The following is a 15,411-nucleotide window of genomic DNA, read 5'->3' as shown; positions in this document are numbered from 1 at the left end:
GTGTTCAGACTCAGCAGGATGTTTAGCAAATGTCTCACCCAAGATGACAGCCTCCAGTACTGCAGACAAAAGTCACGCTTGTCCCAGGATAGAATGCTGCATTAGACCAGGAGGGAGATATACAGTGATATGATACCGCCAAGTGGTGTAAACAGGACTAAGACCCGGATTTGTGACAGGACTATGGCAACAGGGGAAAGGAGGAGAACAAGATATACAGCATCAAAAGCGGGAAGGAGGAGAAGATGAACTGTGGAACAGGGGGAAGAAGGAGGACAAGATGGACTGTGGAACAGGGGGAAGAAGGAGGACAAGATGGACTGTGAAAAAAGGGGAAGGATGAGGACACATTGGAAATTGGCAATAGGGAGGGGTGGGGAGAGGAGGACTAGATAGACAGTGGAAACAGAAAAACTCCAAACATATAGCACCCACGTTGGCGTCAAACTCAAGGCCATTCTACCACTTTTAAATTCCCTTACCACCACTTTGACCACTGGCCACAGTTATAAAATATATAATAGTTTCTCATTTAATAATGTTCAATAAAGTTTATTTTGGATAATAATATGCATTTTAAAGCAGTATATTTGAGAATATATAATCAGTATTTGTTATAAATAAGACAGATAACATGTGATGCACCACCACTGTAAAAGGCAAAAGCTAAATATTGTGCAATTAGAAATGTATATGAAATCTTAAAATGAGAAAAAAGCCTGGAGAGATATATTGCTCAACTTGTGACACAGTTTCTCAAATATCTTCTATTTCCTTTGCTGACAATGTACTGCACATTCGGGGGAAGAAATCCATTAAAGATGGTTATCAGAGTCATGCGATAAGCTCCCATATTTTGGAAAATGATTCAATCTCCCATTTCCAGCTCTGGGAGATCAATTTCTTCAAAGAGTACATCCTTTTCTGTGCAGCAGGGTCCCCACAGTTTACTGGAGAAACGTTCAGCTGAAGGGAGGACGTCCTGTGGGGAGAGAGTTATAACATGGTTATATTTATTAGATTGGCTTTTTAGAATAGCTGGGACTTTCTTTCTAGAAAGTAAATTACATGGATTGGTAAATCCAATAGTGATGAGGTTTGAATGACCTATTCAGAGTCGGTGGTTCTCCTAATCAGACGGCTTCCTCCACTGACATTTAATAATTGAATCAACAAAGTGTTAGAATAAATCCACACACTGAAGCTGGAAGCAATAACCCTTCTATACTCATCAGAGTCCCGTTGTTATGTTAGGGCTCAGGGTAGTGATGGGTTTCAAAAAACATTTACAGTTAGGACCTAAAAGACCCACAAAAAAATCTCCAAAAATGTTTTAAATCCCACTTGTCCGTCACAATAAATCATGCATTCCAATTTTGTAGACCTAGCATCTGCGAGATACAGAGGAAAGGTCTACAAGTCAGGGCAACCTAATATATGTATGTATGGCCGACCAAATGATGCACAGTGGTGTGAATAGTGTTATTACACATCTATGGGTGGGGTGTGATACGATTCAGGTATCCATTGCTGTGTGATGACGCGTTTCGCATCATGATACAGCAGTGAGTGGGTAGTGATACAGAGCCAGATTTAGAGCTATTTTATATCAGTTTGGGAGAGAATGGGGCCACAATAAATTTGCTATCTTATTGCCAGCCCTGCTTATGGTGTTTTCCACCAGCCATGACAGTTGACATGTGTTTCTTACATGCTGCATTGGTAGATTACATAAAGTCACCCTTGTTAACATCAAGGCCTGTTTAACATATAGGCAAACTGGGCACATGCATAGGTAAGACCTATTCAGTGGGCAGCAACACAGCTAAATTTACTTATTTTCTTCACAACCACCGAACTGATGCAGAATGTGGGACATGTTCACTTATGGGCAGCATTAATTGTAAATATGGTCCTGCTTGACATTCATATAAATATCATAAGCACATAGTAAGTGTATAGCTATACTCCTATCATACAACAATTAGTTACAGGTATTTATAAGCATAACATAAGCACTGGAAGAATGTTTGGCACTAAGATATCTGATGGCCTGCAAGAACAGAAGGTCTAGCTCATTACTGGACTATGACTATGACAGCCGGGAAGTTCACAGGTAGGTACTTGATCTGACCCTGCAGTATTGTGCATAACATTCATATTGAGCAATGTAGAGGATCGTGCAGTCTCATATTCTAGAAGATCGCTAGACCACTATGAATTCACCATGTAGCTTTCCCTGGATATTGTACATTATAATCTCCCCAGGCAGGGAGAAGAGGAAAAGAACTGGATTCCTGTTTGCACTGGGACCAGTGCCCCAAAAAGGTACACAAAAAATAATACTATTTAAATGGTTTAAAAACATGGTAACATAGTAACATTGATATTTTAAAAGGAAACGGTTTACATAATTTTAGACATTTTGCCAGTGATTTTTGCACAACTATAATACTCCTTTGTGTGTGTGCTGTCCCAGTTTCTTCCTGTATTGATCAGCAATAAATATAATCACTTACCTTTACCACTGTTGGTTTTATGCTCTTCTCTGAATATGTTGGAGTATAAAAATGACCCAAACAGCCCAACATTTAGATAATAGGAGAGTTTTCTTCTTTCTTTCCCATCAGCTCCTATAAGATGAAGAGCATTGGTTACGGCTCTACATTTATATTACATGTGATAACACATTGTGTAATAGAAGGATATTAGAGGTCTCTGAGAAGTTCCATGACCAAATAAAAATACAAGTATACAGAAGCCAGTTCTCTTTTTCAGGGCATCAAACTGTGGGGTAAATATACTGTTATTAAAATATGGTAAGGTATACTTAAATTTTTGCTTAATTGTGTAATGTTGGTTTTAATGAGAGCGTGGAAAGCTGCTAGACGGAATTGTATCACGAAACACAGCTGTTTAAGCTTCTTGGCTTGGGGTTGGGCATAATGTGGGCAGTGTAATTTCTAGCCAACTTAATGAACTAGAGGTAAAGAGGAAAGAAACACAGATGCCATACTTATTGTATAAAACCAGTGAATGAACACGTGTTAAGTATATTGATATCTTTGTCACATAAAGTAGACAAGAGTGAAGACATTGTAGAAGTACATACTAATGAGTACTCCTTGCTAAGTAAATGTACTCATTGAAAAATGGGGGGAGTGAGGGTAAATTTACTAATTGGAGAATTGGGGAAAATAGGGGTAAATGTACTCAATTGAGAATGGGGGGCTTAATGTACTCATTAGCAAATGGGGAAGGGGCAAATGTACTCATTGGAGAATGGGAGGGGGGTGTATGTGTACTCATTGGAGAATGGGGGTGTGGAGGTAAATGTACTCATTGAAAAATGGGGAGAGTGGGGGTAAATGCACCCATTGGAGAATGGGGGTAAATGGGATCATAGGAGATTGGGGAAGGTTAAATGTACTCATTGGAGAATGGGGAGATGGCGTAAATGTATTCATTGGAGAATGGGAGATATATATTTACTGGGGGGTAAATATATATATATATATATATATATATATATAGGCAATCTGGTCACATGCCTATGTAAGACCTATTCAGAAAAAAATTAAATAATATGAATAATGATAAACTTACTCATTTTCAGAATCTTGGTCTCCATGAACCACCTGTATTATCTAGTTAAAATAGGTTTATAGTTAAAGGGAATGAGGAAGTGTTGAGAATGTTGGACATATTCGCTTATGGGCAGTGTCAAGTGTAAACATGACCCTGCATGACATACATAAAATACAGACCTAGAAATACCATAATAAGTTTACAGACTATGCTCATCCTATCCTACAACAATGGGGAATATGGAGTTGAACATCAATCGAAAACTTCCAAATATACAATCCTAAATTACTTTGCTTTTTGTCCCTTTTGTGGAATGTGTTCTCCATTTATTGATATATAAATAATATAATTGATATAATTATGGTTGGTACTTTTTTGCAAGTAAGTTCAATTGTTATGTTTTTTTAGACTTTCTATATGTGTATGAGCATTAAAATTAAAATTAAAAAATTACTGGTGGAATTTTCAAAATTCTTCTTAAAATCCTACCAACATGATATTCACAGAGCTATTTACACTGGAATGGTAAAAAAAAATAAAAGGTTATTGAGACCAATTTGTAATTTTAATGGAAATTAAAAATTGTGTTATTGTAAAATCATCTACCTACATCTATATAATTATCTTGAAAGAAGCCCTTAAAGAAATTTTAAAAAAATTGTACATAAATTGTTTTCTGAATTGATTGCAAACATTTCTAAATTGACTTTCATGTTGGAAGTGCATTAATTTGTAATTCTTTATTAAATTAAAAATTGTTAAAACATACATAAAAACCCCACACATAATAACTATGTTTTCCACTTTCTAGCCTTGCCTTTTATCACTTCCCATACCCCCACGCTATTACTTTGGTGGGCTCCTTTCATAGTCACCGATAAGGACCTCTTTGTGTCAGAGTCTGGTCCATTGCTATATAGAAGAGTTGGCTTTATTACATGAATGTAGCAAACTCCTAAACAGGAGCCGATGGTTACTTCTAGTAGTGTGGATTTCACCCTTCTCCGACACTAAGAGATCATTATGTAGGATTTCCACAGAGCATATGAGTAACTGTTAGTTCCAGAAATGGTAGTTGTTCCATGGAAATCATTAAACTCAAGCAAAGAGAAGACAAATATCATCAAAGTGGGTTTCAGATGAATGGTGAAAGTATAACTTGAGTGAATACTCAGTATATACACACACATACATAGTAATTATACTTACTCACCTTTCCCATAATCCTCTTTCTTTGTGTTTATATTGGTGGCAAGAGTAAAAGCAGAGAACACATAATATCTCCCGGGCTCTGCAATGATTTCTACGTCCTCTTTACTGGGAAAATACTGATCCAATGATTCAACTATCACAGCTGTAAACTGGGAAAAGAAAATGAAATGTCATCTGAACCATGAGCTTCTGAGCTGGGAACATATGCTATCCCTATATTCATGGCCAACAGTATGTGGACACCCGAACATCACATCCATATGTGCTTGTTGAACATCTCATTCCAAAACCATGGGCAATAATATGTAGTTGGTCCTCTCTTAGCTGATATATCAGTCTCTAATCTTTGGAAAGCCTTTCAACTAGATCTTGGAACTTGGCTGCAGAGGTTTGCACCAATTCAGCCACTAGAGATTAGGCACCGATGTTAGGTGATAAGGCTTGGCTCACTGTAAGCGTTGCAAATCATCCCAAAGGTGTTCGATGGGGTTGAAGTCAGGGCTCTGTGCAGGTCGTTCAAGTTCTTCCACACCAAACTTGGGAACCTACTTTTTGATGAACTTCGCTTTGTGGGCATTTTCATGCTGAAACAGGAAAGAGTCTTCTACAAACTGTTGCCACAAATTTGGAAGCATACAATTCTCTAGAATGTCTCTAGAATATCATTGTAAATTTATCTTCACTGACTGAGGCCAAATCATGACAAATACCCACAGATCATTATTCCTTCTCCACCAGAACGCATTAGTGTAGGAAGTGTTTGCCTGGAATCCGCCAAGCCAATATTCATCTGTCTGCCAGATGGTGAAATGTGATTCATCACTCCAGAGAACCCATATCCAATGTTCTACAGTCCAATGCTGTGTGCTTTGCACCACCCCACATGACTTTTGGCATAGCAAATGGTGATCTGAGGATTGTGTGCAACCCATATAAAAGGAATCCATGGAGCTCCCAATGAATAGTTCCTGTGCCAGAAGCAGTATAGAACTCTGTAGTGAGTACTGCAGCCAAAAACAGACAATTTCTACAAATTTCAGCACTCAACAGTCCCGTTCTGTAAGCATGTGTGACCTACAGTTTCAATGTGCCTGTACTAGCGAGGTTAAGTTGGTCGGAGGTAACTCTTAATACAAAGTTCGTAAATGGGTAAATGTGCCAATTGTGTTCAGTTTCTTTTAATGTTTAAAGTGTTACTTTCATCCTACCCCTACCTCTTAAATATTGGTTGATATACAGAAATATATTTTGATAGTAAAATTAAGAAAAGCTTTAGCAGACCACGGGGTAAATGTATCAAGGCCCAATTTTGCAAATCCAGCGATTTTATCGTGAGAGATGAAACTCGCAGATGTATGAAGCTGAGATTTCATGCAAACCTGGAGAAAACCATGTTACAATGCAAGGGGTATATATTAGTTTATTATTTTGCAAACAAGTTAAATACTGGCTGTTTTTTAATGTTACACACAAATACTTGCTAGCTTTATGTTTACACTGCAATTTAAAGTTGATCTAGGACATACCCTACCTTAACTATAAACCTGTCCTCACATTTTAATTTACATCCCCCTCCAATGCCACATGGTTTTGTCCACGTGCAAAGTTACAATTTGTTTGGGAATCAGGGCCTGTGTGTTTTGGTGTATGGTGAATTATCTAGGGTAGTTTCACAGCGCTCTTCTTTTTAGTGGTCTCTTTTGTATAGTGTATGGAGAAATATGCAAGGCTTCTGTGAATAGCAGCAGTGAAGCAGGGCCGTAACTAGGGCTGTGCGACAGGGGCGACCGCCCAGTGTGCAACGCTGAATGGGGGGTGCCATTTAGGAATATTTTAGGTGCATTTGGTTAAAACTGAGGGCTACGGGGGCGGCATTTGTCTTTCTCGCCCCAGGCGCTAGAAATCTAAGTTACGGCTCTGCAATGAAGGATTTGCGTTTATTGATGTAAATAATTATACAATATATATATATATATATATATATTATATATATATATATATATATATATATATATATATATATATATTCGGATTTCTGAAATCCGAGCCCACCCGAATGTTGCCGATCCGAGCCGGATCCGGGTATTCCCACCAATTGCAAAACTGAAACCGAGGCTCTGAGTCATAATCCCGCTGTCGGATCTCGCGATACTCGGATCCTATAAATTCCCCGCTAGTCGCCGCCATCTTCACTCGGGCATTGATCAGGGTAGAGGGAGGGTGTGTTAGGTGGTCCTCTGTCCTGCTATATCTCGTGCTGTTCAGTTCTGTGCTATGCTCTGTGTTCTGCTCAGTCCAGTGGTGCTGTGTCCTGTGCTCTGTCCTTCTGAGTTCAGTGGTGCTGCTGGGTCCTGTGCTGTGTCCTGTTCAGTCCAGTGGTGCTGTGTCCTGTGCTCTGTCCTTCTGAGTTCAGCGGTGCTGCTGGGTCCTGTGCTGTGTCCTGTTCAGTCCAGTGGTGCTGTGTCCTGTGCTCTGTCCTTCTAAGGGCATTGTTATTTCCCCATTATTCCCAAATTATAAAAAATTACAAAAAAAAGTAATCATAAAAAAAAAAATAATATCCCAAAACAATCCTGCAGTATAAGTCCATTGGTACTGCTATATTACAAAGTTCACTGATTAAGCCATATAAGTCTAGTGGTACTGCTATATTACAAAGTTCACTGATTTTGCAGTATAAGTCCATTGGTACTGCTATATTACAAAGTTCACTCATTCTGCAGTATAAGTCCATTGGTACTGCAATATTACAAAGTTCACTCATTCTGCAGTATAAGTCCATTGTTGTTACTGCCATATTACAAATTTCACTGATTCTGCAGTATAAGTCCAGTGGTACTCTCCTGTGCCGCATATAATTTCTAAAGGCTTTGCCGAGTGTGTGTGGCTTCGGGGTACACTCTCTTGTGCTACATATAATGCAGAACAAAAATTTGAAGGATAAAGTAGGGAAAGATCAAGACCCACTTCCTCCTAATGCTGAAGCTGCTGCCACTAGTCATGACATAGACGATGAAATGCCATCAACGTCGTCTGGCAAGCCTGATGCCCAATCTCCTAGTACAGGGCATGTAAAATCCAAAAAGTACAAGTTCAGTAAAAGTAGCAAAAAGAGAAACTTAAAATCATCTTTTTATTATATTGTGGGGACCACTACACTACGCAGTCCAGATACTTTTTTCACTTTCTGGAATGTCACAAAATAGTCACAATATGCATTTAGAATTTGGTATTAAACGTAGACTTTGTAAAAAGGTGGCATAAAACTACTATGCTTAAAACAACAACAAATTTTATGAAAAGGAAATATATGCTTGTATTGTGGGGCCTTCATATGTTTTGGATGTTAAATGTGATGACGAGCCTTATGTTTGGGAATCAATGTAATAGATTACATAACCCCTATCTACCATTAGCTCATAGACTCCACTTCCCTATGTGTATTTACCTAGATCTAGATCCCATTTAAATGATGTGAAGCAGGTACATTTCAGCTGACTAAATTCAGATTTTGGCTTAGTGAAAATGATTGTGGCTGTTGAGAGAATCACAGCTGCATTAATCTTTGTGCTGTATATAAAGTACATGTGTTTGGAAAGGTTTTCACTAATGTAAAACTAGTAAAATATGGATATCGTCTTTCCTGATTTATATCTGGAGGAGAGGAGTAGAACAAATTTAATGAAAAGCAAATATAACACCTGACATGCCTCCTTTCTTTCCCTATCAGAATTCAGTATTTTAACTTAATTTCAATGTGGTCATATGTTACAACTTACTTGACCAGAGCTCCTTTAAACACAGTTTTGTGTCATGGGTGTCGGGATCCGCTGTCCGCGCCACAAAAGGGAGCAAAGTTTGCCACACTGCTGCGCCACGAGAGCTCTACTACACCCTCCCCACTGATGACACTAGTTTGTCTGTGCCAGTGAAAGTTGTGACCCACGGTTCTACTGACACCCCCCGCATGACTTGCAACTTGCGGCACTAACACCCCCCCCTTGCGACCCACAGATCTACAGCCCCCCCTCCCTTTGTGTGACTAGTGACCGCAGCACACCAAACCACCCTAAGAAAAATAATTCAGAGCCCTGGAACAATCTGCAAGCAAGAACAGTTGAGGACAGTTCCATTTTAGAAGTGCCGGTATGCCACATCTTGTACCAGCACACTTTGAGCACTGGTATTTATAGTAAATCTTTATGTAGAGTTACAAACCTTCTGAGAGTGGTTGATGTACATGATTGGAAGCCAGGTCTATTGAAATGTAAATGCATTTGGCCTCATAGCTCTCTTTAGACAAATGACACCTGCCATATAAAGTGGGTGAGGGGAATGTCCAGGGAAAACAGTTATTTTATCAATGGCTCCTAAGAAAGGAAATGGCATCTATAATAGATTTTATATAATCTTCAAGAACACACATGGAACACAATACAGGTCTACTTTAAGCCAACTTGGGGTTTCTGCTTCAGGCTCAATCCAATGAAAATGAGGCTCATCTCCTGCCGCTGCCAGCACGGCAACTCTCCTGCTTCACTGTCACCCGATTTTGGCAGCACACAATTCCATAATAAATGATAGAAGATTGCTAGTCCTGGTAGTTCTTCGCTGTAACCTATACTTAAGAGCTATAACCCATCACCAGCCCTGATTTCCGACTTCCATAATCTCATGGCAGAATCTTCTAGTCTGTTCCCCAGCAAAGATTTATAATCTGGCTCTGATTCCCATGTTTTCAGCTTCTGAGTAGAGAAGGGAGCCATCTCTACTGGCTACCTAGTTGGCAGCCCTTTACTCCTGGGGACTGCACATGGACCAACAGGTGCCCATCTCACTCTTGAACACCCTACCAGCCTGGCTCCATGAAGTCTGAAGATAACAGACTTGCACAGTGGTGCCTTAGGACTGAGTGTGGCCGGGACCAGTGTCTGGTCGCCGCACGTTTGACCATCTATAAATGTGTTTCTGGCTCCGGGAGGGTTAATACCCAGCTTCGAAATGGTATTAAATAGTTATTTAAAAGTGCAAATGATAAATATAAAGAGTAATAACCGGTGCCCCAGCATTAAATGGTTTAACCCTCTTTTCTGGGAGTGTAAAAATATATATATTTATCTAAATATATGCTAATATTGAATGTATCGGCACTGCAGCACTGGCTAGGCACCAGGAGTGTAAAGTGTATATGTACATTTAAACTAAGTGTATATTAAATGTTTTTAATAAAAATAATTATGTCTCCTACCTTCCCTGGTGGTCCAATGGGGATCTTGGCTCCACCGACTGTTTTAAAACACCTGTTCCGGTTCCCGTTCATGGGGACGGGAGTGCTGAAATGCTGATAGTGTTCCAGGTCCCTGGTGGTCCAGTAAGGGCTACAACCCTGGAGTCTTCACCTACACAGCAACTAACCAGCCACCCAGGAGTAAGCATTTCCAAGTGCCGGTGAAGAAGCCTAGTGGTGGCAGCCCTATCCTCCTACAACTATTGCATAGTTGGCATGACCAAGCCGCTGGGTGTCTGGTGGCAAGTTGACACTAGTAGAAGCGATCAGTAACAGTCGGTTACTGATGGTGTGAAATCAATCCAGATAAACCATGTAAGATCCCCCCAGACCAGGCAGTTAAGTAAGCCCATCTGGTAACTGATTAGGCTAGTTATGGTAACCTCCAGGAATTAACCCCTTGCAAAGTTCAAGACTCCACATCCTGTGTGCGTTAGCTGGCCCTATGCGTGTATAGTTCCATTAAAAGCAATGGCAAGAGCCAACGCTTAGCGCACCTCTGGACAGCGTGTGCTTGGTCTAATCTTTGATGAATTGGTCCCCCAGGATGACTACAGCTCTTTCTTGGATACAGTTTTTGAAAATATATTCTGTATAATATATATATTGGGATAATATGACATAAGGAGTAAAAAGTACCCTGAACACAGTCCAATTTCTGTGAAAAATGAGGAGCCTTAGTGGTAGGGCGAAGTTAACCCTCTGTTTCTTCACACTTAAAGCTATAAAGTAGGCCCAAGTGAGCACTATTTCTAGAGGTAAATTGTACGCATCTAAGAGGGTGGTGCCCAAGCTATAGCAAAGAGGATTTAGTGACATTTTTACTTTTAGGTTTGCGTATTACCAGCCCACAATTTCAGAAATGGTTGTGCAAAGCATCCACAGTGGGGCACTTGTAAAGAGTGAAAATTTGGTGTACGCCTATATAAGCGAACAGTGATCAAATAGGAGTAGCAAGCTGGTCTTGTATGTTTACAGTTTGTCGTATATATGTTTTGTGACCAAAGGAGGTGTTTGCCACAGTCTTCTAAGAGAGGAGTTAGGTATTTAACTGAAAATCTGCAAAACAAGGCTGCGAACAGAGTTACACATTTGTGCAACAGCGCACCTAGGTTAAAGAGATACAGGTAGAGGACATATGTGTGACAAAATAATAGTAACGCAACTTATGTTTTGAAAGGGTTTGTAGCTAGAGATGGGCGGGCTCGGTTCCCCGAGATCCGAATTCATCCGAATTTAGCCTATCCGAGTACCGAGCTGAGCAGGCTCGGTACTCTCCCGCCCATTCGGAATCGAAATCGAGGCAAAACATCATCGAGATGTATTCGTATTCTGAGCTCGGTTCTCGCGAGATTTGAAAAGCATAAATACCCGCCTCCACAGCAATCCATCGCCATTTGACAAAGGGAGAGAGCAGGGTTAGGTCACACGCTATATCAGCACAGGGACAGAGCAATAATTAAACACATTATTGTTTCTATTCTAGACAAATCTAATATTAATACCAATTGTTACAGCAGTAAGAGGAGGATAGAGGAGGGTTTTTTTTTTTCAATTTCTGGCACTCCAAGTGCTTTTGGGGTGTCCCTTATTCCCCATTCTTTTACAGTAATTTTTCTGGCTGCCAAAAGTCATATTTGGCAGCAACTCGGTTCTGTCACCAGTCCTGATGATAGTGTTTCCAGTACGTCATCTGGGAAAGGCGATGTCAAAGTACATAGTCTTTTTAAATCAGGGGGAAAAAAACACACACCAAAAATATTTTTACTGTGTTGAAGCGAAAAAGAAGTGTAACTGAGGAAAAGTTAAATGCCGATAAAAATAAAATTGCCAACATGCCATTCTACACACGCAATGGCAAAGAAAGAATGAGGCCTTTGCCTTCCTCTATTAGTGGCAGATCCAAAATTGTTACCGAGCCTTCTTCTTGTACGGTCACTCGTGACCAAGCAAGACCAAGTGATGCACAACTACTGTTACGCGTCAAAGCCGAGCTGCAAGATAACAGTATGGCATTAGAGGATAATGTATGCTATGAATCAGAAATGACAACAATCCCTGTGGAGAGTCCATCCAACAGTGGTATGTCTAATCGTGAGCATTCTGTTAGTGTACCCCTAAAGAAGGGCCCTTTCAGCAGTTCTGCTGATGTGTGCCTGAACAGCCCGAGTGTAGCCGGTGATACACAAATTGAGGATGCTACTTTAGAATTAGAGGAGGATGAGGGGGAGATTTGTGTAGGCGACGAGGGCGCTAATGAGGATGTTGATGAGGATGAGGTTGTTTGTGTAAGTCCTGCAGCAGTGGCAGCAGTTCTGGCCCGTGACAAGAAAAAGGCCATTGCCATGCCTGGCCATAAAACAAAAAAATCCACTTCCTATGTGTGGAATTATTTCTACCCCAATCCAGACAACAATTGTATAGCCATTTGTAGTGTCCATTTATAGTGTATGTCAAGCCACAGTCAGTCGAGGGAGGGACCTTAACCATCTTGGAACCTCGTCTATGTTACGCCATTTGACGAGAGTTCATGGCAAAGTGTTGTGAAAAGCTGAAAGTTCTTCCAAAAAAATTACAGGCACTCCATCATTAGCTTGGACCCTCCGGTCACCTACATCCCGACGGCTACAAAATACACCCACCACACCATCCTCATCAATATCCTCAGTAGTGCTCGGAGTTAGCCCTGCATCCCACTTATTAAGGCTGGATGACTCCTGCACTATTATTGATTCCTCTGAAGAAAGCGTTAGTCCCACTGCTGCTGCTGTGGCTGCTGCTGGGGGTGAATCGTCAGCCCAGAGGAAGGGCAAGAAAAAGAGCAGTCCTACATTTCAACAATTAACTGTGAAACAATCATTTGCGAGGGGAAGCAAATATGACAGCAGTCACCCAGTCGCCAAGTGAATCACAGACGCCATGGCTGCCATGTTAGTGTTAGATCTGCGTCCAATATCCACAATAAAAGCAGCTCGTTTTTCACAGTTAATTGAGGTTTTGTGTCTGTGTTACAGAATTCCATCGCGACACCATTTTTCCCATAAAGCTATTCGACAACTATACCAAAAAGTGTGTACAAATGTAGAGATTGGGCTGAAAAATGCCATTCTGCCCACTGTCGACTTAACCACAGATATGTGGACAAGTGGAAGTGGCCAAACCAAAGACTATATGACTGACAGCCCACTGGGTTGGTCATTCACCTTCACCAGCAGGATCAGCAGCAGCATGTACACCACTATGTAACATTTGTCACAGGCAGGCCACTCTTTCTATCACCGGCTTCACTAACAGGCATACAGCTGACAATTTGTTACGCAAACTGAGAGATGTGATTGATACATTGCTTATACCACTTGGACTCTCCCCAGGATATGTCATTTCTGATAATGCCAACAATATAGTGCAAGTATTACAGCTGGGTGATTTCCAACACATTCCCTGTTTTGCTCACACCATCAACTTGGTGGTGCAGAGCTTCCTATGAAATAACCGAGAGGTGCAGGAGATGCTTTCGGTGGCCCGTAAAATTTCAGGCCATTTCAGGCATTCGGCCACAGCATGTAGGAGATTGCAGCAGCTCCAAGAGCAGTTTAACTTGCTCTGCCACCAACTTAAGCAAGAGGTGGTAACTAGGTGGAATTCCACCCTGTACATGCTTCAGAGGATGGAGGAACAGCGCAAAGGCATTCAAGCGTATTGCACAAGCCATGACATTGGGAAAGGAGAGGGGATGTATTTCACTCTTGCACAGTGGGGAATCCTTTCAGTGCTGTGCAAGGTGCTTAAACCATTTGAAGTTGTGACGTGTGAAGTGAGTGCAGATTTTGCTAGTTTGAGCCAAGTCATTCCTTTAATTGGACTATTGGAAAAGCAGCTTGAGAAATTGGAGGAGGAGCTGAAAGCAAGCAATTCCACAAAGCATGTTGGCCTTGTCAATCAAGTACTTAATTCGCTTCACAGTGATCCTCGAGTTATTAAGATCTTGAACTCGGATCAGCACGTTTTGGCCACTGTGCTTGATCCAAGGTTCAAGACCTACATTGAGTCTTTGCTTCAAAATGAACGAGATGTGAACTTTTGCAAGGAGCTATTGCTCAGCAAATTGTCCGCTGAACTGGGCCTTGGCTTGACGACGTGTCCTCCTTCAGTTTCTTAAGCAGCTGCTGCTCGTAAAAAATTAAATTTTCCAAAAAGAAGCAGGGAAGACGCAGAAGGCAGACCAGAACAGTTTAACATCTGGGCTGGTTTGAAGGATTTTTCAAAAAAATGTGTGACCTTGCCCATAACTCCATCCAATATGAGTATTAATATGCAAAGGATGGTGGAGGATTATTTTCAAGAGGTAATTGATATGGAAATGTCAGACAGTCCCTTTCCTTACTGGGAGGAAAAGCAGGCAATTTGGAAACCCATGTACAAACTTGCTTTGCAATACTTAAGCTGCCCACACTCCAGTGTGTACTCTGAACAAGTGTTCAGCACAACAGGGAACTTAGTCAGTGATCGCCGTAGAAGGTTACTTCCCAAAAATGTTGAGAAAATGATGTTTATAAAAATGAACTACATCTTCCACGAGGAAGGCCTTCACCATCCAAGACATCCAAGCACTGACTGTTCTCTAATGGTGGATTCAAGCAGCGATGAATTGATAGTCTGTGATGATGATGTACACACTGATGAGGGTGAGGATGAAGCTGAAGATGATGACGATAACATCTTTTTAAAATTTTCTATTTAAGTGTAGGGTGCAATCTACCCCCAAAGAGGAAAGGGACTTGGGGCATTTCCATATCACGTACCGTCTTGAAAGGCTGTTTGGGCAATTTCTCCTTAAGGGTAGGGTGTCATACACAGAGTGACACCAAACTGGTTTTGTCCATTTCAATTAATATTGTACAGTCTATAACGGCTGAATTTTTTGGTATTTCATACAAGTGAAGGGGGGCCTAGAGAGACAGAAACCAAACTGCCTTTCTCCATTTCAATCAATATTGTACAGTCTATAGCGGCTGAATTTTTTTGTATTTTCGACTAGTGGAGGGGGCCCTATAGCGACAGAAACCAAACTGCCTTTGTCCATTTCAATTAATATTGTACAGTCTATAACGGCTGAACTTTTGGGGTATTTTCTACAAGTGGAGGGGGGCCTAGAGAAACAGAAACCAACCTGCCCTTGTCCATTTCTTTACATATTTAACTATAAGTGTAGGGTGTAATAAACATCCAAAGACGAGGGCTGCATTGCCAATATGCATAGATGGAGAGGAAGACAATCTGGTTTGTGTGTAGAATTAATGAAGGCCTACCAGAAATTAAACAGT

General features: G+C 40.8%; 1 protein-coding gene across 1 annotated transcript in view; it reads right to left on the bottom strand.

Annotated features, from left to right (window-relative positions):
- Positions 1-615: 615 nt before the first annotated feature.
- Positions 616-15,411, bottom strand: part of LOC142140744 (antizyme inhibitor 2-like) — a 29,460-nt gene continuing 14,664 nt past the window's right edge. The window contains exons 2-4 of the mRNA XM_075198587.1: positions 4,802-4,949; positions 2,520-2,633; positions 616-982 (exon numbers count right to left, since the gene is read on the bottom strand). Of these exons, the coding sequence (XP_075054688.1) occupies positions 963-982; positions 2,520-2,633; positions 4,802-4,949 (282 nt within the window). The 3' untranslated portion in view covers positions 616-962. The remainder of the gene's footprint in view (positions 983-2,519; positions 2,634-4,801; positions 4,950-15,411) is intronic.

The sequence above is a fragment of the Mixophyes fleayi genome, chromosome 2, assembly GCF_038048845.1.
Source record: "Mixophyes fleayi isolate aMixFle1 chromosome 2, aMixFle1.hap1, whole genome shotgun sequence".
Taxonomy (NCBI): Eukaryota; Metazoa; Chordata; class Amphibia; order Anura; family Limnodynastidae; genus Mixophyes; species Mixophyes fleayi.
Note: the sequence above shows the minus strand (reverse complement) of the source record. Positions and strands in the feature narration are given on the sequence as shown.